Source organism: Solanum dulcamara, chromosome 7 (genome assembly GCF_947179165.1).
Source record: "Solanum dulcamara chromosome 7, daSolDulc1.2, whole genome shotgun sequence".
In the NCBI taxonomy this organism is placed as follows: Eukaryota; Viridiplantae; Streptophyta; class Magnoliopsida; order Solanales; family Solanaceae; genus Solanum; species Solanum dulcamara.
Window position 1 is genome coordinate 27,476,671 of NC_077243.1, and position 22,262 is coordinate 27,498,932.

A 22,262-nucleotide genomic window follows, 5' to 3' on the forward strand; every position below is an offset into this window, starting at 1 on the left:
GAGGATTCACCGCTTTGTGAAGGGATTGGGGTCATATTTACGGATTCTAGCTTTACAGGTTGCCGCTTCAATAAAATCCTTTCAGGAAATGGTTGATTTTATGATAGAGGTAGAGGGGGTGAAGCTAGATAACTTCGCTAAAGAGACAATGTTCAATAAGTTTCGTAAGGGAGGTGAGTTTAGTGGTTCTTACTCCAGAGGACAGAGTTCTGGAGATTATTCGACCCATCCTATTCAGTCTTCATTGCAGGTTTCAGATGGAGGTCCGTTAAAGACTAGTCAGCCCTTTTCTAATTTTGGGGGTTATCTTCAGTCTTCTTCATCTTCACAAAGACCCACTCTTGACCCTAAGACTTGTTACGGATGTGGTGAGCCTGGATATATCAGAAAATATTATCCAAGGTAGATTCAGGCTTAGTATGATCAGGGTTATAGAGCCCCAGTAGCTAGAGGTGGAGGCGACGGCTATGTTAGGGGCCGTCATTCTGGAGGATGTGGTGGACAAGGTCGTGGTGGTCGCCAATCTGGCTGTGGTGGTGGATAGGTTGGAACTACTAGAGTACAGCCCGGTAAGGGAAATGGTCAGACAGGCGACAGAGCCCATTGTTATACTTTTCCTGGGAGGTCAGAGGCAGACGCATCCGATGCTGTTATCACAGGTACTCTTCTGGTCTGCGATAGCTTGGCCTTCATATTATTTGATCCTGGATCCACATTTTCTTATGTATCTTCTGCATTTGCTGATGGACTTGATTTATATTGTGACTTACTTGACATGCCTATTCGTGTTTCTACTCCTGTTGGTGAGTCTGTGCTAGTTGAGAAAGTGTATAGATCTTGCCTTGTGACTTTTGTAGGGAGCAGAACTTATGTAGATTTGATTATTCTAGAGATGGTTGACTTTGATGTAATCTTGGGTATGACTTGGCTCTCTCCAAATTTTGCTATCTTAGATTACAATGCTAAGACTGTGATATTAGCCAAGCCTGGGATGGATAAGTTGGTGTGGGAGGGTGACTATCTTCCTACCCCAGTTCGGATTATCTATTTTCTTCATGCTAAGAGGTTGGTGAGTAAGGCTTGTTTAGCCTTCCTAGCATATCTTAGGGATGATAATTCTGAAGTGCCGTTGATTGAGTCTATCTCGATAGTCCGTGAGTTTATGGATGTTTTCCCCGCAAACTTACTTGGTATGCCACCTGATAGGGATATAGATTTTTGTATCGACCTGGAGCCCGACACTCGCCCTATTTCCATTCTACCTTATAGAATGGCCCTAGTTGAGTTGAGGGAGTTGAAGGCCCAACTTCAAGAGTTGTTGGGTAAAGGTTTTATTAGAACGAGTGCCTCTCTTTGGGGTGCTCCAGTTTTATTTGTGAAGAAGAAAAATGGTAGCCTTCGTATGTGCATAGACTACAAGCAGCTGAACAAGGTGACTATTAAAAATAGGTATCCCCTTCCTCGCATTGATGACTTATTCGATCAGTTGGAGGGTACTTGTGTTTTCTCAAAAATTGATTTGAGGTCCGGTTACCATCAACTAAAAATACAGGCAACAGATGTACCGAAGACTGTATTTCGAACCAGGTATGGACACTATGAATTCTTGGTAATGTCTTTTGGGCTTACAAATGTGCCTGCTGCTTTCATGAGTCAAATAAATGGAATATTTAAGCCATATTTGGATCTCTATGTTATTGTCTTTATTGATGATATATTGATCTACTCAAAGAGCAGAAAAGAACATGAAGAGCATCTGAGAATTATTCTGGGATTGTTAAGGGAGAAAAGGCTATATGCCAAATTCTCCAAGTGTGAGTTCTGGCTTGATTCAGTGTCTTTCTTATGGCACGTGGTTTCTAAGGAGGGAGTGATGATGGATCCCCAGAAGATTGAAGCAGTGAAGATTTGGGCAAGGCCCACTAATGTCTCAGAGGTAAGGAGCTTTGTTGGTTTGGCTAGCTACTACCGCCGGTTCATCAAGGGATTTGCTTCCATTTCTTCTCAGCTAACCAACTTGACCAAGAAGAATATTCCATTTATGTGGTTGGATGGGTGTGAAGAGAGCTTTCTGAAACTCAAGACCTTATTGACTACTGCACCGATTCTTTCCCTGCTAGTAGAAGGTAAGAATTTTATTGTTTATTGTGATGCATCATATTCTAGTTTAGGTGCAGTGCTAATGCAAGAGAAGAATGTAATTGACTATGCTTCAAGGCAATTGAAGGTGCATGAACGTAATTACCCCACTCATGATTTAGAGTTGGCTGCGGTTGTATTTGCATTGAAGTAGTGGAGATATTATCTAAATAGGGTAAAGTGTGAAGTGTATACAGATCATCGCAGCTTACAATATGTGTTCACTCAAAAAGACTTGAATTTGAGGCAGAGGAGGTGGATGGAATTGCTAAAGGACTATGATATCACTATTCTTTATCACCCAGGAAAAGCTAATGTAGTGGCCGATGCCTTGAGCAGAAAAGCAGGGAGCATGGGAAGTTTAGCTCATTTGTAAGTTTCCAGACGTCCATTGGCTAGAGAGGTTCAAACTCTGGCTAATGACTTTATGAGGCTGGAAGTAACCGAGAAAGGAGGGTTCTTGGCCTATGTGGGGCAAGATCTTCTTTCCTCGACAAGATTAAAGAAAAGCAGTTTGATGATAAGAAGTTGAGATAGATTCATGATATGGTCTTGCAGGGAGAGGCCAAAGTGGTTGTGATTAATGGGGAAGGCGTCTTGAGGATTAAGGGGTGGGTATATGTGCCCCGTATTGATAATTTGATTTAGACTATTCTTGTAGAGGCTCACAGTTCGAGGTACTCTATACATCCTGGTGCAACCAAGATGTATCGCGATTTGAGACAACATTATTGGTGGAGCAGAATAAAGCGTGATATTGTTGATTTTGTTTCCCATTGTCCAAATTGTCAGTAGGTAAAATATGAGCACCAAAGGCCTAGAGGGACACTTCAAAGAATGCCCATTCCGGAATGGAAGTGGGAAAGGATTGCAATGGATTTTGTGGTTGGTCTTCCAAAGACATTGGGTAAGTTTGATTCGACATGGGTGATTGTTGATAGGCTAACTAAGTGTGCTTACTTCATTCCAGTAAAGGTGACTTATGATGCAGAGAAGTTATCCAAACTCTATACCTGCGAGATTGTTCGATTACATGGAGTTCCAATTTCTATCATATCAGATAGAGGTACACAATTTACTTCTAACTTTTGGAGGACCTTACATGCTGAGTTAGGTACTAGATTGGATCTTAGTACTGCATTTCACCCTCAGACCGATGGTCAGTCAGAGAGAATAATTCAAGTACTAGAGGATATGCTTCGTGCATGCGTGCTAGATTTTGGTGGCCATTGGGATCAGTTCCTACCCTTGGCAGAGTTTTTGTATAATAATAGCTATCATTCAAATATTGATATGGCTCCATTTAAGGTGTTGTATGGGAGAAAATATAGGTCTCCTATTGGTTGGTTTGATGCATTTGAGGTTAGACCTTGGGGAACTGATCTTTTGAGGGAATCATTAGAGAAGGTGAAATTCATTCACGAGAAGCTTCTAGCAGCTCAGAGCAGGCAAAAGGAGTATGCAGACCGAAAGGTCAGGGACATGGAGTTTATGGAGGGAGAGTAAGTATTGTTGAAGCTTTTGCCCATAAAGGGTGTGGTGAGATTCGGTAAGCGAGGTAAGCTCAGTCCGATGTATATTGGACTGTTTGAAGTTCTTAAGCGTGTTGGAGAGGTGGCCTATGAATTATCTTTACTTCCAGGTTTGTATGGAGTGCTCCTAGTGTTTCATGTGTCTATGCTAAAGAAATATCATGGTGATGGAAACTATATTGTTCGCTGGGATTCGGTCTTGCTTGATGAGAATTTGTCTTATGAGGAGGAGCCTGTAGCTATTCTTGATAGTGAGGTCCGCAAGTTGAGATCAAGGGAGATTGCGTCTGTGAAGGTCAAGTGGAGGAGTCATCCTGTTGAGGAGTCCACTTGGGAGATTGAAGCTGATATGCGTGGGACATATCCACATTTATTCGTCGAGTCAGGTACCCTTTTCAACCCTCACTCTTCTTTTGACCATTCTGGAATGAACGGTGGGTAAATTGGTATCTATTGTAATGACCCATTAGGTCGTTTTGAGAACTGAAGCTTTTTATTTCATAAAAGAGTCACCCTGTAAATTTTAATGGGTATTTTGGACTATTTGATAACTTTAATTATTTAGTTGAGGGTAAATTGAAATAACTAATTTAGTTAGTGAGCTAAGTTGATAATTTAATTAATACTCTATACCAATTATTAAAATAAAAGGATAGGGTTCATGAATTTTAATACATAAAATAGAAAAGAAAAGAAACTTACCTGCGCCGCTGGTGGAGAGGAACCGAAACTACTTCAGGTAAAGTCTAAACATCAAGTCTCGTTCTGTATATTGATTTCTAGAATAGGCAAAGTGCATATTAGTATATTACTTGATTCAATTTATTGGTTGAATAGTGAAAGTATATTATTAGATTTGTTTGGTAGTAGTTTAGTGGAATAGTAGGAAAAATAAGAATATTATACTATGGATTTAGGGTCAATAATGAGATCATGGTTACACCTAATCATTGGAGACCATCATGAGTATATGTAAGGTGAATATGAAATTGAAAATATAGGAAAGAAGAGGCGATTCTGTATATGTTCAAAAGTGCACCGCCACTATTTTCCAGCAATTGTCTCGCCTTTAACTATTTTATTTAATTATCACATTATGATTTAAGTTTGATATATTGAGATAGGTAAATATATATTAGGTATATTATATTATATAAATATCATTAAAACTATAATATTGGAGGAATTGAGACTTAAGTCATGCTTAAGATTTAAGAAGATGAGACTTGAGATATTAGTTAGTATCAAAATCTAGGAATTTGATTATAGATTTGGATAGGTTAGTGAGTCGAGGTTAAACATATATATAATACTAGTGTCTATGGGTTTGTTTGCTTACGAATATGGTATACTTGATAGATTGGAAATGTGAGGCATCGAAGAAAGGGAAATCACCGGTGAATTATCTTGCTTGACTTCAGTTCTTCGATTGAGGTAGGTTATGTTTTTTTTATTTCTATATCATAGATAGACTCTTAATAGTGATTGATATTCATTGAGTAATGTGTGAAGTTTACTAAGCATTTAATTATTATGGTTTGGATGGTTGATATGTTGTTGTGATTGGTCTGAAATCCCGAGATCATGAAATCCATAATCCTGAACTTGCCCTATTAAAAAATGGTGCCTTGAATATAGAAGGATTGATGAAATATTGTTAATGAAGTGGAATGTAATCATGAAGAATGATAAATTAATTATATTTGGATCGGGTGTCATATTCCGACACGGTATATTTGGATCGAGTGTCACATTCTGACACGGTATATTTGAATTGGGTGTCACGTTCCAGCACGGTAATATTAAAGGAAACAAATAAAAATGACTTAATGTTACCCAATCTTCAATAACTCTTTTTCCAAAAGAGCGTGATGTGGAGGCCTAAGTCCTCATGTGTGATCTTGATATTGTTGACTGGTTATATAATTATTCATTGTCATTAGTTGCCGCTTGTTAAGTGCTATGGTTGATTTCCTGCTATTATTTATTGCATATTAATTCCTATTTTGAGTCGACCAATGATACCTACTCAGTACATGTTGCCCTGTACTGACCCCTACTTGTATCTTTTCTTGTTTTATTTTGTGGACTGCAGCGAGTGCTCCACCGACTTCGACTCGACCTCAGCTCTAGTCAGTCTCAAGATCATCAAATTTCAGGGTGAGCTATCCTTCTAGCTCGTGATGGATTCTCTCAGTTATGGCATGGTGTCTTTAGTTTTTGGACACATTTTGTTATTTGTTTATTCTGGTGTTTGGTATTTTCAGACTTAGTTTTAAAATTTAGATGTCCTTCATGTGATGAATTTCAGGTTTTGGGGAAAATGTATTTATTTAAGCTTCTGTTTTATTGTTATATTTATTAGTTGGGGTTTGTATCATTGGTTCTCCCACTTAGGCGGTTAAGTGTGGGTTCCACGCACGGACCATTTTGGGTTATTGACAAACTTGGTATCAGAGCTTTAGGTTTGGTGATCTCATCACACAAGGACAGGTCTAGTAGAGTCTTGTAGAACGGTACGGGGACGCCTTTACTTTTCTTCGAGAGGCTACGGGACTTTAGGAAAACTCTATTCCTTCTTTCTTTCGTGCTATTACTTGAATCTAATTGGTATCTAGGTGATACAAATTGGTATCTGACTTTTTTCAATTTACTTTCGCAGATGGTTAGAACTAGAGCAACAAGAGCACCTAAGCCAGCCGCTGGGGCTGTGGGCAGAAGAGGAGTAGCGACGAGAGGCCGTGGTAGAGGTCGCGGGAGAAAGCCCACCAGAGGCAGGGTCCAGATAACTAGGCCAGCCAGGGAAAGAGAACCGACCTCTCTACCGGCTGATGAGGTAGTTAGAGATGATGTTGAGGTAGAGGAAGAGCAGGTTCATGAGAGAGAAGCACCACCCCAGCCTACTCCAGAGATGATCCACCAGGTTCTCACCTATCTCAGTGGGTTATCCGATCAGGGACAAGCTCCCCCAGCACCTTATATTCTAGGAGTACAACATGTAGCTGTTGTGGCTTCTCGTATGACGGTGCCCTCAGGAACAAACATATTTCCTCGATTGACTACAGGTTTGGTAATGACGAGTGACCAACACGATCTCTTTGTTAAGTTCTTGAAGTTGAAACCCCCGGTCTTCAGGGGTACTGAATCTGAGAATGCTTACGATTTCCTTGTTGATTGTCATGAGCTTCTTCATAAGATGGATATACTAGAGCGATTTGGTGTTGAGTTTGTGACATACCAGTTCTTTCTTTTACCTCTTTACTACTTCGACTTGTTTGGATCTCGGATATTGCTACCGCTCTCCATTGGCATATTAATCAAACTCATATTAACCGGGTTTGAACTTCAAAGTTCATGATATGAAGAGTTGCGAACGAAGGTTTAAGATGCCATTATTTTATTTTACATCTTTTGTATTATTTTATTCGCTTACCGTTATGAATATTGAACTGTCATCGCATGCATAGCATACTTCCGCCACTTGGCATTTTTTCTTCTTACTTAAATGATGGTTATGCGGGTCGCAACCATCGAATCCAAATGTTCTAAGGAGGTACCCTGGTGAAATGAGTTGGCCATTAGATGGTCAACGATCGCTAACTTCCTCCAGCTCGAGTTGTCCGCTTGGATTACCGATATACTAAAATAAAGTCCACTCTTAGTCAACCTAGCGTAGAACGAAGAAAAATCCCTTTAATAGCACATTGGACTAAGTTGACCCAACACCCAAGGTGTGTTGGACCCATTAGAAAGACCACCCTGAGTCCGAAAGGGCCACAACCTACTTGGACGCTCATGCTTATGTGCTTAATTTGAAGGATGTATACGCTGTTGGACAAACCATTAAGCCTATGGGTTTGGGTTTTTATTTTTATTTTGTGTTTTGTAGATGACTAGAAGATTCTTGAGTTTCGGCATGGTCACCAAACCCCCCGATCTTCTCCATCTTTGGTGGGCTAACCTTGGCCCTTATTTACAGACTCAAGTTACAACCCATCTAGGGCATCTCCCATCAATCATACGACTCCAAGCATGGCCTGAATTCATTGAGTTCATTACTCGATTTTGGGATAGCGAGAGAATGGTGTTTCGATTCGGGGATGATGAAATAACACCAACTATAGAAGAAATTCAGGATTGCCTAGAAACCATTGGAATGTGTAATAAACGAAAGCATAACTCTGACCATCACATTTTGATACCGGATAAGCCAACTAGCACTGAAATGAAGAATATGCTTCTATTGGTAAATATGGATTGGTTAGACACACCAAATATTCCATTTATGAAGTTTTTCGAGCATTGGGGACATCAAAGCTACTATAGGGGGTTTCCTAATGAGTTTCACGATCACACCACGTGGAGTAACACTCGAGCTTTAGCATTCTCCATTTGTCTTCTGGGGACCACGGTATTCCCTCGGGATAGAGATAATGAAATTTACTCTAGAATTACTATAACTGCGCATGCCATTTTTCATGGCATCAGTGGGCAAAATTAGAAAAAAAGCACTTCAATATGGTTCCGATCATTCTGGCCGATATCTATCGTTCCTTAAGCCAATGCAAAAATGGTCATCAATTTTTCCAAGGATATAACCTTTTGCTTCAATGGTGGATGTCCAAGCATCTGCCTAAAAACTCAGAGGAGGGTTCACAAGCTTTGGGAAAGAAGGACAGGACGGACGATATTCATCAACATGAATTCAATTTCAGTCTCTTAAACTTCAAGATTCAAAAAACAAGAGAAGGATGGGCTAAAATTCTTTACGATTTGAAGGAAAGTGACATTCATTGGATGTTCGAAGACTTTAGATCTAAAAAAATAGCAATTCGAGGACCCCGATATCCTTTGTTGGTCCTTGTGGGCATTAGGGGAATACGACCTTATAGTCCTAATAGAGTTATACGACAGTTCGGGAGAAAGCAAATCATACCCCAACGAAGGAGCACCGACCAATATATCATCGATTATGACAATCACAAAGTCGTACCTTATGTTAAAGAAATCCTTAAAGAGTGGGTCGGTCGTATTTATTTAAAAGAGAGCATAACTGAAAATAAATACGAAGCTGGGTACGACAAGGAATACAAAGCATGGTTAACAACAAATTTGCAAGGTACACTAAAATCGAGACCGTATGAGGGTCCTCAAATCGAAGATGTTCATACAAGGCTTCAAATGCAGGCTTACCTTTTCCAACAAGAGTTTCAACATAGGGAAGAGAATTCCAACGTAAGGAACAAGAGTTCTGCCAGAGGGAGTATGAGATTCAAAAGGCCTTAACTCTCGCGACACAAGAGCTAGCTAATTCGAGAGCATCATTAGCACAGATGGACTTGAGCTTAGATGAGCAACTCGCCAGTTTCAAACAATTGTCGATGCCTGATAGAGCCTTGTTGGCTGAACCTTACTTATTGATCCTCAAGCATATTGTTCGAGAGGAAATGGAGAAAGCAAGAAGAAGAGCAGGACCTTCCACTTTTTAGTTTGTCGTCTTTCTTGGCGTTGTATTGGCTTCTTTTGTATTGGCATTTTCCCTTCCCTAAAGTGTACCCCATTGCTCGATTTTGTAATGTCTTATTTATTTATGAATGAAATCTTAGTTTTGGGGGGCAATGGAATGTGTTCAAATGGCGTACTACATCCTTCAAAACGCTAGGCCTTATGTGTTTATTTGTCTCATTATATGTGATATTTTGCATTACAAGTTATGAACAAAAAGAATAACATATCTGCCTTTCGAGTTATTTTATGTCCAGGTATTTAGAATTGATCTGTGTTGACAAACAGGCTGAGCATCCTTATTTCACGAGATCAAAAACTTCCAAAGATTCCTTCCCCGATCAAAATCAAATAGTAGAGAAAAGGAAAATGACTGGCAATAATGACAACACTAGTTTGACAGAGATTGTTGTGACAGACCCTGTCGTCGCTGAACAAAATGAGTTGATTGCAGTTAGTGCAACAAATCGCCGAGATGAGAGTTGAGATACAAAAAAATCGAGAATTGTCAAATCTGGCTATCACCGCCAACACGCCGGTTCCAAGCGAAGAAAGGCCTCCATTCCACTTCCCTTCTCCAAATTCAAGTACGGAACACGTTCAAAACCCACCCTTAAACCCCACTCGAAATACCTTTATTGTTGACCTCACTACCTTAAATCCCTATCATGCTTCCGCTTCCTACCAAGCGCCACTTCACCCTCAAAGTGCTGACCCTCCAACCTTCCCTCCCCCACAAAATACCAACCCTCAAGCTTATCCTCCCCCATAAATCCAAAATGTTAACAACGCACAGACCTTTCCCCATCATCAAAATCAACATACTAACCGTCAGACATTTCTCCAAAATTACCAAGCTCCTCAAAATACATAGAATCTCCCATTTACCCACCCCTCGCCTAAAAAGACAGCTTTCCAAATCCCAATCCCAAATGGACCCTATACTAATGGTTCCAAACTTGATCACTATGAGGAACAGGAGAAGGAGTGGAGGATAAAGGAAAAGACAACCAAATGGAATATGAAAAAGGAGATCATGAAAGCTATGAAGGAGTTTCATTACACTCCAGATGTTGCAAGATTAAATTACAAAGATTTGTGTATCCATCCGAATTTAGATCTTCCCGAGGGGTTCAAAGTGCCAAAATTTGATACTTTTGGAGGAATCGGAAATCCTTTAGCTCATCTGAGAGCGTATTGTGATCAACTAGTAGGAGTTGGGAAGAATGAAGCTTTGCTAATGCGGCTCTTTAGCCGAAGTTTAAGTAGAGAGGCTTTGGAATGGTTCAGCGCTCAAGAAATAAAACAATGGTCTAATTGGAACACTCAGGCCAAAGATTTTATCGAGAGGTTTGCGTACAACATGGAGATCGTTCCCAATCGATATTCTTTAGAGAAAATCAAACAGAAATCCACATGCATATAGGTGGAGAAAAAAGGCCGCCAGAGTTCGACCTCCCATGATAGAGAAAGAGATCGTGGAAGTATTTGTACGCATGCAATAGCCCGAATACTATGAAAGATTGATGTTGCTCGTTGGAGAAAAATTTGCCGAGATAGTCAAGGTAGGCGAGACTATCAAAGATGGGCTTAAGACCGGAAAAGTAGCCCGTATAGCCTCCTCAATTGGGTTTTCAGGACTGTTTAGAAAGAAAAGAGAGGATGTATCTACCATATCCTACACACCTGAAGGGAGGAGGTTCGCCAACAGCAAGCCAGGAAAACCTACAACTTTCAAGACCTATCCACAAGATCCACAAAATCCATACCAAGTTTACTACACCCAACCAAACTACCAAACCCCACCTTCCAGTTACCAAACTCCACCCCCAAACTACCAAACCCCACCTTCCAGTTACCAAACTCCACCCCCAAATTATGAAGCCCCATTCTAAAGTTATCAAACTCCACCTTCATACTACACAGCACCACAATACCAAATTACCCCACCAAACTACCAGACTCTAACACCAAAATATCAAACCCAACAGTATCCAAGATTCCAAACTCCCACACCTCTTCGCCAAAATCATCTGAGTTATCATCATGTACCCCCACCCCTACAAAATAACTACAACCTTTCCCAATCTAATTTTAAAAATAGGCCTGCTAGGACTTTTACTCCTCTGGTGGAAAGACGGACTAAGTTGTTCAAAAGATTAAGAGATACAGGTATTATTCATCCCATTGCACCTAAATCGGCTGATGCAAGCGCTAGATTCTACAGAGCTGACAAAATATGTGCATATCATTCCAATAGTAGCGGACATGATACTGAAACTTGTGTCAATTTGAAGCATAAGATTCAGGATTTAATTGATCGTGAGGTTGTCACTCTTCAAACCGCCGCCCCTAATGTCAATAGTAATCCTTTGCTGAATCATGGAGGGGTTAATATCAATATGATTGAGATGGAAGAAAATTGGTGTAGAACAAAAGCCATAGTCCCAGCCTATCATAACAGTCTTAAAATGGCTGTGGATTTACTTAGCATAAAGGAGAAATCAAATTTTGTGATTTTAACACCTCAAAAGGTTGTTGCTTTGGTGCTGAAAGAAATTCCTAACCAAAAGAAGTTCGTGATCGAAGTTGCGGCAACTCAGGGAATAACACAGTCTGGTAGGTGTTACACTCCAGAAGAATTGGCTCAAGGGGGGCATAAGAAAGATCAATAAAAGAGACCAATCAGTGAAGCTGAGGCTGAAGAGTTTTGGTGAAAGATGCAGCCAAAAGAGTATTCTATAGTGAAACATCTGGAGAAAGTACCTGCCCAAATCTCTATGTGGGCATTATTGATGAGCTCACAATAGCACAGACATGCTTTGATGAAAGCTTTGGATGACACTTACGTACCTGTGGGTACAGGTGAAGATAATCTGGCTGCTATGGTGAGTCGAGTTGTTCAAGGACATCGCATCAGTTTTAGCGATGAAGAATTGTCCCTTGAAGGTGTGATGCATAACAAAGCTCTTCATATCACTATTAAGTATCGGGAAAAGATCATGAATCGAGTATTGATCGATGATGGATCGGGTCTTAACATTTGTCCCTTGTCGATTTTCAAATAATTAAACTTTGATTTGGGAAAAGTCTGATAGAACCAAGTTAAGGTTAGAACTTTTGATGGGGGTCAAAGAGATACATTAGGAGTTGTGAATTTGGGTATTCAAGTAGGTCCTATTGATTTTGTTGTAGAGTGTCAAGTGATGGACATCACCACCAGCTACAACCTATTATTAGAAAGACCATGGATTCATATGGCTGGAGCCGTGCCCTCTACTCTCCATCAGATGATAAAGTTTGTAAAGAATGACCGTGAGGTGGTCGTTTATGGTGAAGGAAGTCATGCAAATGGTTGTGCACTAATTGTTGATGATATTACTAGAAGTACCAACTTCTATACAGTGGAGCTGGTAAATGCCACTAGCGATGATTTGACCCCACAGTCGCCTATGCCTTCTATTTATAAGATGATAGCCACTATCATGCTCTGAAGCAGTTTTGAGCCAGGTTTTGGATTGGGAAAGTACTTCCAAGGAATCATCGAGCCCATTCAGATTCCCAATAAAGGATTAAAGTATGGTTTGGGATATGTCCCTATAGAAGACGATGAGGCAGATATGACAAATAGGAAGATTGATCGGGTACTGGCTAGGCCAATACCTCACTTGTATATGTCATTTCCAGTGCAAGAATATGTCAATGATGGCGATCTTGGGGAAGGAATCTGGAATATTTTTGAAGAAGTTGACACAATCTTAGAGGAAGAAACAGGGACATAGGGCATCCGTGATGCTGAACCAGAGGAGCAACTATCTAATTGGACGTCCACACCACTCTTAGTCCCTCACTCATCTTGGTAGATAAAGATATATTATCTGCTTATTTTTTAATCAGTGGTAGTTTGGAGGAGGCCCGAGACCCACCCTTTATTTGTTTCTATTTTGTTATGCTTTAAGTTACCTTTATCATGTTTGAAAAAAGGCAGATTGACCCACAGTCATGGCCAAAATTTATATTAGTTTAAATGAAGACCTTTTATTGTGAAATTTACTTATTATTTGGTTATCGGTCTATATTTTACTTATCTGACTTTGTTTGCTTATGATTTCAGTAAAAATAACTTAAAACCTGCCAGTATCATGCCATGTCACAAGACAAATGAACAAAATGAGATAGAGTGTGATGAGTTCGAGGATTATGATGAAGAGGCTATAATACCTGAATACCTCACCGAGGGATTAAAACTATTTGAGGAGAAATACAAGCCAACTCAAGAGGAAACTGAGGCTGTGAATCTGGGAGATGATGAGTGTATCAAAGAAATCAGAATCGGTGTCTATCTAACAAAAGCTGAAAGAAAGAAACTTATCAGTTTGCTTAAAGAGTACATCGACATATTTTCTTGGTCTTATGATGACGTGTCAGGTTTGAGTATGGACATCGTGTCTCATAAATTGCCGATCAATCCGGATTGCAGTCCAGTAAAATAAAAAGACTCGAAAATTCAAACCAGATTTGAGTTTGAGAATCAAAGAAGAGGTTACCACGCAAATTCAATCCAGAGTGGTGGAAATGACACAGTATTCGACTTGGTTAGCTAATATTGTTCCAGTTCCTAAGAAGGATGGCAAGATCAGAATCTATGTTGATTATAGAGATTTGAACAAAGCTAGCCCTAAAGATAACTTTCCATTACCGAATATCCACATCCTCATCGATAATTATGCCAAGCATGAGATGCAGTCATTCGTGGATTGCTACGCGGGTTATCACCAAATTCTAATGGTTGAAAAAGATGCAGAAAAGACAGCTTTCATCACACCGTGGGGTATGTATCATTATAGGGTAATGCTGTTGGTCTCAAGAATGCTGAGGCCACTTATATATAAGCCATAATGACCATTTTTCATGATATGATTCACAAGGAAATTAAAGTATATGTGGATGATGTCATTATCAAATCCCGTGAGAGTACAGATTATTTGACTCACTTAAAGAAGTTTTTTGATCGCCTACGCAAATACAACTTGAAATTAAATCCTGCTAAATGTGCTTTTGGGGTACCAGCCAATAAGTTATTGGGATTTATAGTTAGTAGAAGGGGTATCGAGCTTGATCCCACTAAAATCAAGGCGATTCAAGAATTACCTCCACCAAAGACCAAAAAGGAAATGATGAGCTTTCTGGGAAGATTGAACTACATCAGCCGATTCATAGCTTAGTCCACATTGATTTGTGAGCCTATCTTTAAGTTGCTAAAAAAGGATGCATTGACAAAATAGACCGAAGAGTGTCAGATAGCTTTCGATGCTATTAAAAGTTACTTGTCTAATCCGCCGGTGCTAGTTCCTCCGAGGGAAGGAATTCCATTGTTGCTATATCTTTCTGTCTTGGATAATGCATTTGGATGCGTGCTAGGTCAACATGATGAGACTGGAAAGAAGGAATGATCAATCTACTACCTAAGCAAGAAGTTTACTCTGTACGAGGCTCGTTACACTCTTTTGGAGAAAACTTGTTGTGCTTTAACCTGGATTGCTCAAAAGTTTAGACATTACTTGTCTTCATATACTACATATCTCATCTCCAAGATGGATCCATTGAAGTATATTTTTTAGAAAGTGATGCCCGCTGGGAAATTGGCAAAATGGCAAATGCTGTTGAGTGAGTTTGATATTGTGTATGTGACCCAAAAGGCGATAAAAGCACAAGCCTTAGCGGATCATCTCAAAGAAAATCTAGTAGACGAAGAGTATGAACCGCTCAGAACTTATTTTCCCGATAAAGAGGTATTATTTGTAGGAGAAGATATCTCCGAGGAATACCCTGGTTGGAGAGTATTTTTTGATGGGGCAGTGAATCATGAAGAAAGTGGGATTAGAGCAGTCCTAATATCAAAATCTGGCCAACATTACCCTATAGCAGCCAAACTCTGATTTCTTTGCACGAACAACATGGCTGAGTATGAAGCATGCATCATGGGTCTAAAGATGGCGATCGATAAAGACATTCAAGAGTTGTTGGTAATAGGAGATTCTGATTTACTGATTCATCAGGTTCAGGGGGAATGGGCCATAAAGAATTCAAAGATTGCACCATACGTGAAGTTAGTGCAAAGGTTGTGTAAAAGGTTTCGCAAGATCGAGTTTAGGCATACCCCAAGGTTGCAGAATGAATTTGATGATGCTCTTGCTACTATCTCCTCAATGATCAAACATCCAGATACAAGTTATATTGATCCTGTAGAGATATATTTGAAAGAACAACCCGCTCACTGTTTGCATATCGAAGCAGAACCAGATGGGAGACCTTGGTATTTTGACATAAAAATATATCTAGGAACTGGAACTTATCTAGATAATGCAACTTTCAATCAGAAGAAAGCAATACGTCGAATGGATAATAATTTCTTTCCAAGTGGAGAAACCCTTTATAGGAGAACTCCAAATATAGGACTTCTCAGATGTGTCGATGCTATTGAAGCTACGAAGCTTCTCGAACAGATTCACGTGGGAGTTTGTGGAACTCACATAAATGGGCTTACCTTGGCGAAGAAAAACCTTTGATCCGGCTATTTTTGGATAACTATGGAGCATGATTGTTGTAAGTATGTGCAAAAATGTCATCAATGTCAAGTGCACAGTGATTTGATTCGAGTACCTCCTCACGAACTCAATGCAATGAGTTCTCCTTGGCCATTTGTGGCTTGGGGTATGGATATCATTGGCCCAATAGAGCCATCCGCCTTTAATGGAGATAGGTTCATTTTAGTTGCTATTGATTACTTCACCAAGTGGGTGGAAGCAGCTTCGTATAAATCAGTTACGAATAAGGTAATAGTAGACTTCATCCGTAACAATTAAATATGTAGATTTGGAATACCGAATTCCATCATTACTAATAATGGAGCAAATCTCAATAACCATTTGATGAAAGAGATATGTGAGCAATTCAAGATTAATCACCGAAACTCAATCGCATATCGTTCTCAAATGAATGGAGCCGTGGAAGCTGCCAACAAGAATATCAAAAATATCTTGAGGAAAATGATTGGCAATCACAAAGGTTGGCACGAGATGTTGCCATATGCTTTGTTAGGATACCGAACAACTGTCAGAACATCAATTGGAGCAACCCCGTACTTTCTAGTGTATGGGACAGAGGCCATAATCCCAGCCGAAGTGGAGATACCTTCGTTGAGAATCATTCAAGAAGCTAAATTGAGCAACGCCGATTGGGTTCGTAATCGAATTGAACATTTGGCTTTGATTGATGAAAAGAGAATGATTGTTGTTTGCCATGGTCAACTATACCAGCAAAGAATGACTCGTGCTTTTAACAAGCGAGTGAGACCAAGAACGTTTGAAGTTGGTCAGTTGGTTCTCAAACACATTTTTCTACATCAAGATGAGTATAAAGGAAAGTTCGCGCCAAATTGGCAAGGACCTTACATGGTTAGCAAAGTGTTGTCTGGAGGTGCCTTAATATTATCCAAAATGGATAGCCAAGAGTGGCCAAAACCAATCAACTCAGATGCCATCAAGAGATACAACGTTTAAAGGTTCAACGTTTTTAACTATGTCGTTTGCTTGTAATCGTTTCTATGTTTGTTTTTTTAAATTAACCCTCTCATTTTGTTTGAACTACGTCTGACCTGAATTCTCAAGAATGAGATACGTAGGCGGCCTATGTCGGCCTCAGTCATTTTTGTATCAAAATCTCCCATTTCTCATTTATCTCCCGAGAGGGGAACTACGTTTGACCTGATTCCTGCCTCAACGGGATACGTAGGCGCCACAACGGTTTGGTCATATCTCTCATAAGTTCTCTATTTATGATAGAAACTGGGACAGAATTTTAGAGAGGGACTCAAAAATTTCAAAGAAGATCTTTTCACAAAAGAAGACAAGACTGAGGTACATCAGAAAAGTAACTGGGACAAAATTTTTGATAGGATCTCAAAAATTCTGCAAATCTCTTATTCATAGTATGATATTTACCAAGACATTTAACTAGGATAGAAAATTTTGAGGATTACCTCAAAAATTTTATCTAATATCATCAGAAGGTTTTACTCAAGTTCAAAGTTCAAGGTTGGCCTCGAATGATCCCCGACATTGTTGGAAGATCAATGTCAACCTCAATAATCTCTAGCACCATCAGAGTTCAGAGTCAATTACAAAAACTTGCTAGCTATGTCAGAATGTCCCAAGAATCCTTAAAAATTTTGTGAACAAGATAGCAAGCCTGCTCGAAGCTTCGGATCAAGGCCGTTCATTTAAGCTATGCGTGACATGACATCTGGCAGTGACCCTTTCCAAATTGCTTTCCAAAAAGAACTCATCTTTCTTAAAACTTTTAATACATCAAACATTTTGCAAGAATATATTTTTGTCTTATATCTACCGAGAAGTGGGGAATCAGAGCAAGCGATCGAAGATAGCAAGACAAGGAGAAAATAAATAGAGAATTCAACACAGATCAATTCATTCAAAACTAACCATTTTCTGTGGATGCAGATTTATAAAAGATCACCATATCTCTCCTTTCAGCAAGTACAAAAAAGTTAAAAGAACAAAGAGTTTTCAAAGTGATAATTTTGTCACCAGAATTCGTCAAACGAAAAGGAGACGTTCAAAAAATAAAAAATAATGCCTCATTCAAATCTCCAGCAAGCCATGAGCCACAATGAATATAGAGTGTTCGAAAATGAGCCTGATATTCACACACTAATGTCAGGCACTTTGTACATATTTTCAAGAATTTTCCCTAAAGATTTTTGCTCAACCATTAGTTAAAACGACAATATATCTATTACTTATTTTTGAGTGAAGGAAAACGCAAAGGAGCTATTTTCAATGCAAGCGTCCGTAATGACGTCAAATTATGTTCTTCATCCTGAGGCCATTCATATTTTATTATTCGTATTATATTGCCGGAGGTGGTAATATCATTTGTCAAGAAGGCCATTCATATTATTTTATTCATATTATATTACCGAAGGTGGTAATATCATTGTCAAGAGGGTCATTCATATTTTATTATTTATATTATATTATCGGAGGTGGTAATATCATTTGTCAAGAGGGTCATTCGTATTATACTACTCATATTATATTATCAGAGGTGGTAATATCATTCGCCAAGAGGGCCATTCATATTATTTTATTCATATTATATGATACCGTATACGATGATATAATGTCATATACGATGATATAATGCCATATACGATGATATAATGCCATATACGATGATACAATGCCGTATACAATGATATTATTTTATTCATATTATATTATCGAAGGTGGTAATATCATTGCCAAGAGGGTCATTCATGTTATTTTATTCATATTATATTACTGGAGGTGGTAATATCATTTGCCAAGAGAGTCATTCATATTTTATCATTTGTATTATATTACCAGAGGTGGTAATATCATTTGCCAAGAGGACCATTCATATTTTATTATTTGTATTATATTACCGGAGATGGTAATATCATTTGCCAAAATGATCATTCATATTTTATTATTTGTATTATATTACCGGAGGTGGTAATATCTTTTCCAAGAGGGTCGTTCATATTTTATTATTTGTGTTATATTATCAGAGGTGGTAATATCATTGCCAAGGGGGTCATTCATATTTTATTATTCGTATTATATTACCGGAGGTGGTAATATCATTTGCCAAGAGGGTCATTCATATTATATTACCGGAGGTGGTAGTATCATTTGCCAAGAGGGTCATTCGTATTATATTACTCATATTATATTATTGGAGGTGATAATATCATTCGCCAAGAGTGCCATCATTCATCATCTATCATTGCCAAGAGGGCCATCATCTATCATGTCATTGCGAAGAGGGTCATCATTTATCATATCATTGCCGAGAGGGTCATCATTTATTATATCATTTTCGAGAGGGTCATCATTTATCATTGCCGAGAGGGTCATCATTTATTATATCATTTTCGAGAGGGTCATCATTTATCATTGCCAAGAGGGCCATCATTTATCATTGCCAAGAGGGCCATCATTTATCATTGCCGAGAGGGCCATCATTTATCATATCATTGCCGAGAGGGCCATCATTTATCATTGCCGAGAGGGCCATCATTTATCATATCATTGCCAAGAGGGCCATTATTTATCATTGCCGAGAGGGCCATCATTTATTATATCATTGCCGAGAGGGCCATCATTTATCATATCATTGCCGAGATGGTCATTACCATATTGCATCATATCAACTCATTATCATATCGCATCATATCAACTCATTGAATATTACATCTTAGAAAGTATGTTTTATTTGCTCTACATCAAAATCGGAGGAGGTTGACATGCCGACACAGTGCGGATAACATCAAAAGGAATGCAACACAATGTAGAACTTTTCTCCATAGCAAATCAGTACATAGGTTGAAGAACAACTTCCACCACACCACACCCCTACCAGAAGACATGTGGTATCCCTTTGAGTTTGTTGGCTTCAATTTCTCTCCGGAAAACTTCAACCTGTCACCGGAAACAACTTCTCAATCTGAGTGACAATACACCAAGAGCTTTGGAAATTATGTCCGTGTAAGTTCTTAGTTATGGGTGTGAAGTGCACCACATTCATGGCAAAGAGTTTGCAAGTCTTTTTTTTCATACTCTATTCATTTGTCACTCCTCCCAATTGAAGGTTATCTCAGCATAAGAAATTTCCTTTTCAACCGATTGAGTCGAACTACAAGCAGTCTGATTCCTAAGTATAAGGATATGTAGGCAGGCTCGATATACTGAAAACTCGACTATACTCCAGCAAACCTCCCTCATCTCAGTCTTGAGCATTCTGGTTTTTCCATAATTCGATTCTGTGATAGCTTTTGAATTCTTTCAATTTCATGCGCTAAATCAAGCTTATTAAACTATAAGTGGCCTGAATTCTCATTTAACCTAAAATATGTATGAAACTGAATACCAGAGTTCGGTCATAACTTCCTAAAAGTCCGTACCAAACCTCTTTTCAGAAGAGGAAGATATGGTGAGTCAAAATTTGATTCATCAATTTTCTTTGAGTAGGATCTTTTTCATCGATCCTACTCAAAGAAAGGGACAGTTGTTGACACCCAATTTTGACCAATCCATAATTACTTTTCAGATTGCTATCTTAATAAATAAGGATTTCTCAAAATTATTTCTTTATTAAATAAATAAATTTATATTTAATTTTACCCAATAAACCATATATTTGACATTCGTAATATTTTTGCTATTTATTATTATTATAACTATTATCTTTATTATTCTTTTTTAAATAACGAGCTTCATACGTTCGAATATTTTTACATGTATATTTAGTATATGTTATATATGGTTATTTTTCCTTATATAAAAAATATTACTTAAATAAGTTTATTTTATAATTTTCTTATTCATATTAATATGTACATATTACATATCTATTTTAATACATTTTATACACATGTGCATATAAAGTTATTGCTTAATTAAGTTCATTATATATTTTAGTTAACTATATTAATTATAGCTCCATTTTAGTACATACTCTACACATACATACATTATATATATACACATATATTTATATAGTATATATATAAGTTGTCATTTTATGTACAAAAATATTACTACTTGATAAAATTTAGGATTTTACTAATTCAACATATATATTATAGTTATTATTTACATAAGTAATCTATTTAATTTTCTCCACTTTATTTTTAAGTGTAGTCTTCTTTATCCAATTTGTCAAAATTCTAGCCAAATAAGATTCAAATTCATCTCAATTGTAGCCTATTTTGAACCAAATGTGGTTAGTTTAAAATCTTATTTCAAAAGATTTAATCACATCCACCTATTTCATCTCCATCAAATATCAAGATCCAATCCCAACCACTCATCAAAATTGATCAACGGTCCAGATCAAAAGGCCATTTATTTCCTATTTTAATCCCAAAATCCTAAAACCAATTTTATTTTTCCTTTTTCCATCATCAAAAGACCTCACTCTCTCTCTATCTCTCTCACCCTAACTCTCTCTCTATACTCTTCATCTTCTCCTAAAGAAAAAAGAAGAAGACCACCATCGTCGCTGGCGGAATCTCCGCCAACCACCTCTCACACCTTCACGCCACCTCTATACTCCTCTCAATCTCCCTTTTTCCCTTCTCTTTTCTCTCCTCTCCGGTGAATAATCACTAGACAGCAACCGCCAACAACTGGCAGCAACCACGCAGCAGCAGGCAACAAAAAACTGCACCAGCAACCATCGACAGCAAGCTGTGACGACGACAACTTCCATCGATGGCACAACAGCTGCAACCAACAGTAGCACAATGCCACCAGAAGCTCCAACAGCAGCCGCGATGCACAGCTGCAATAGCCACAAATGACCCCTCGCGCAGCCATCGCACATCGCCGTTCCGGCAAGACAACAGCTACAGCGAACAACAACTATCCAGCAACCCCCTCATGCACACTCACACCTCCGTCTCTCTCTCTTCTCCGATGAGCTCGACGAGCAATGGAAACCTTCAGCTGCAGCAACATCAACACCACCACGATCAGATCTTAGTTAGCTAGAAGCTTGGAGATTTGGTTTGCTGAAGAAGGATCTTAACAGATCCGTCCAGGTTCGTTTCTTTAAGTTCGATTGCCATCTCGTCTTTTAGCTTTGAGTATATTTTTATTTGTCTATGGTTATGATTCAAAGATTCTTGTGTGCTTTGCTAATTTTATTTTATTTTTTTTTAGCTTTTCATGTATAAAAAATCTTAACATTTGCAAAGTCTGTGATATGGTCATATCTCATTAAATTCAAACCATTTGATTGTTAATTTTCATTACATCATTGGTGTGTGATTTGCGTTTGTGGTTAAATTGTTTGCTCATCAATTTCATACTCACTGAATCTCAAAGACTTTGGATATGTGGTTACTTGGCCAATTTATCATGACTATTTGTTTCGGATTTTACATTTGAGTTGTATATTTGTGTTTGGTTTGTCTTTAAGAATCCAAATTATCGTATATGTTTTCTTCAATAAGTGGAAAATCATATTTTTGCT

The 22,262-nt window shown here is 38.5% G+C and overlaps 2 protein-coding genes across 2 annotated transcripts; both read left to right on the top strand.

Moving 5' to 3' along the window:
* The first annotated feature begins 467 nt into the window (after window positions 1-467).
* Window positions 468-4,113, top strand: LOC129894650 (uncharacterized). Its single transcript, XM_055970323.1, has 2 exons — window positions 468-659; window positions 3,901-4,113. Exons 1-2 carry the CDS (start codon window positions 468-470, stop codon window positions 4,111-4,113), a joined length of 405 nt encoding a protein of 134 aa, XP_055826298.1.
* An 11,653-nt stretch (window positions 4,114-15,766) lies between these two features.
* On the top strand, window positions 15,767-16,738 carry LOC129894651 (uncharacterized). The gene is made up of 2 exons (XM_055970324.1): window positions 15,767-16,012; window positions 16,118-16,738. Exons 1-2 carry the CDS (start codon window positions 15,767-15,769, stop codon window positions 16,736-16,738), a joined length of 867 nt encoding a protein of 288 aa, XP_055826299.1.
* Window positions 16,739-22,262: the final 5,524 nt, after the last annotated feature.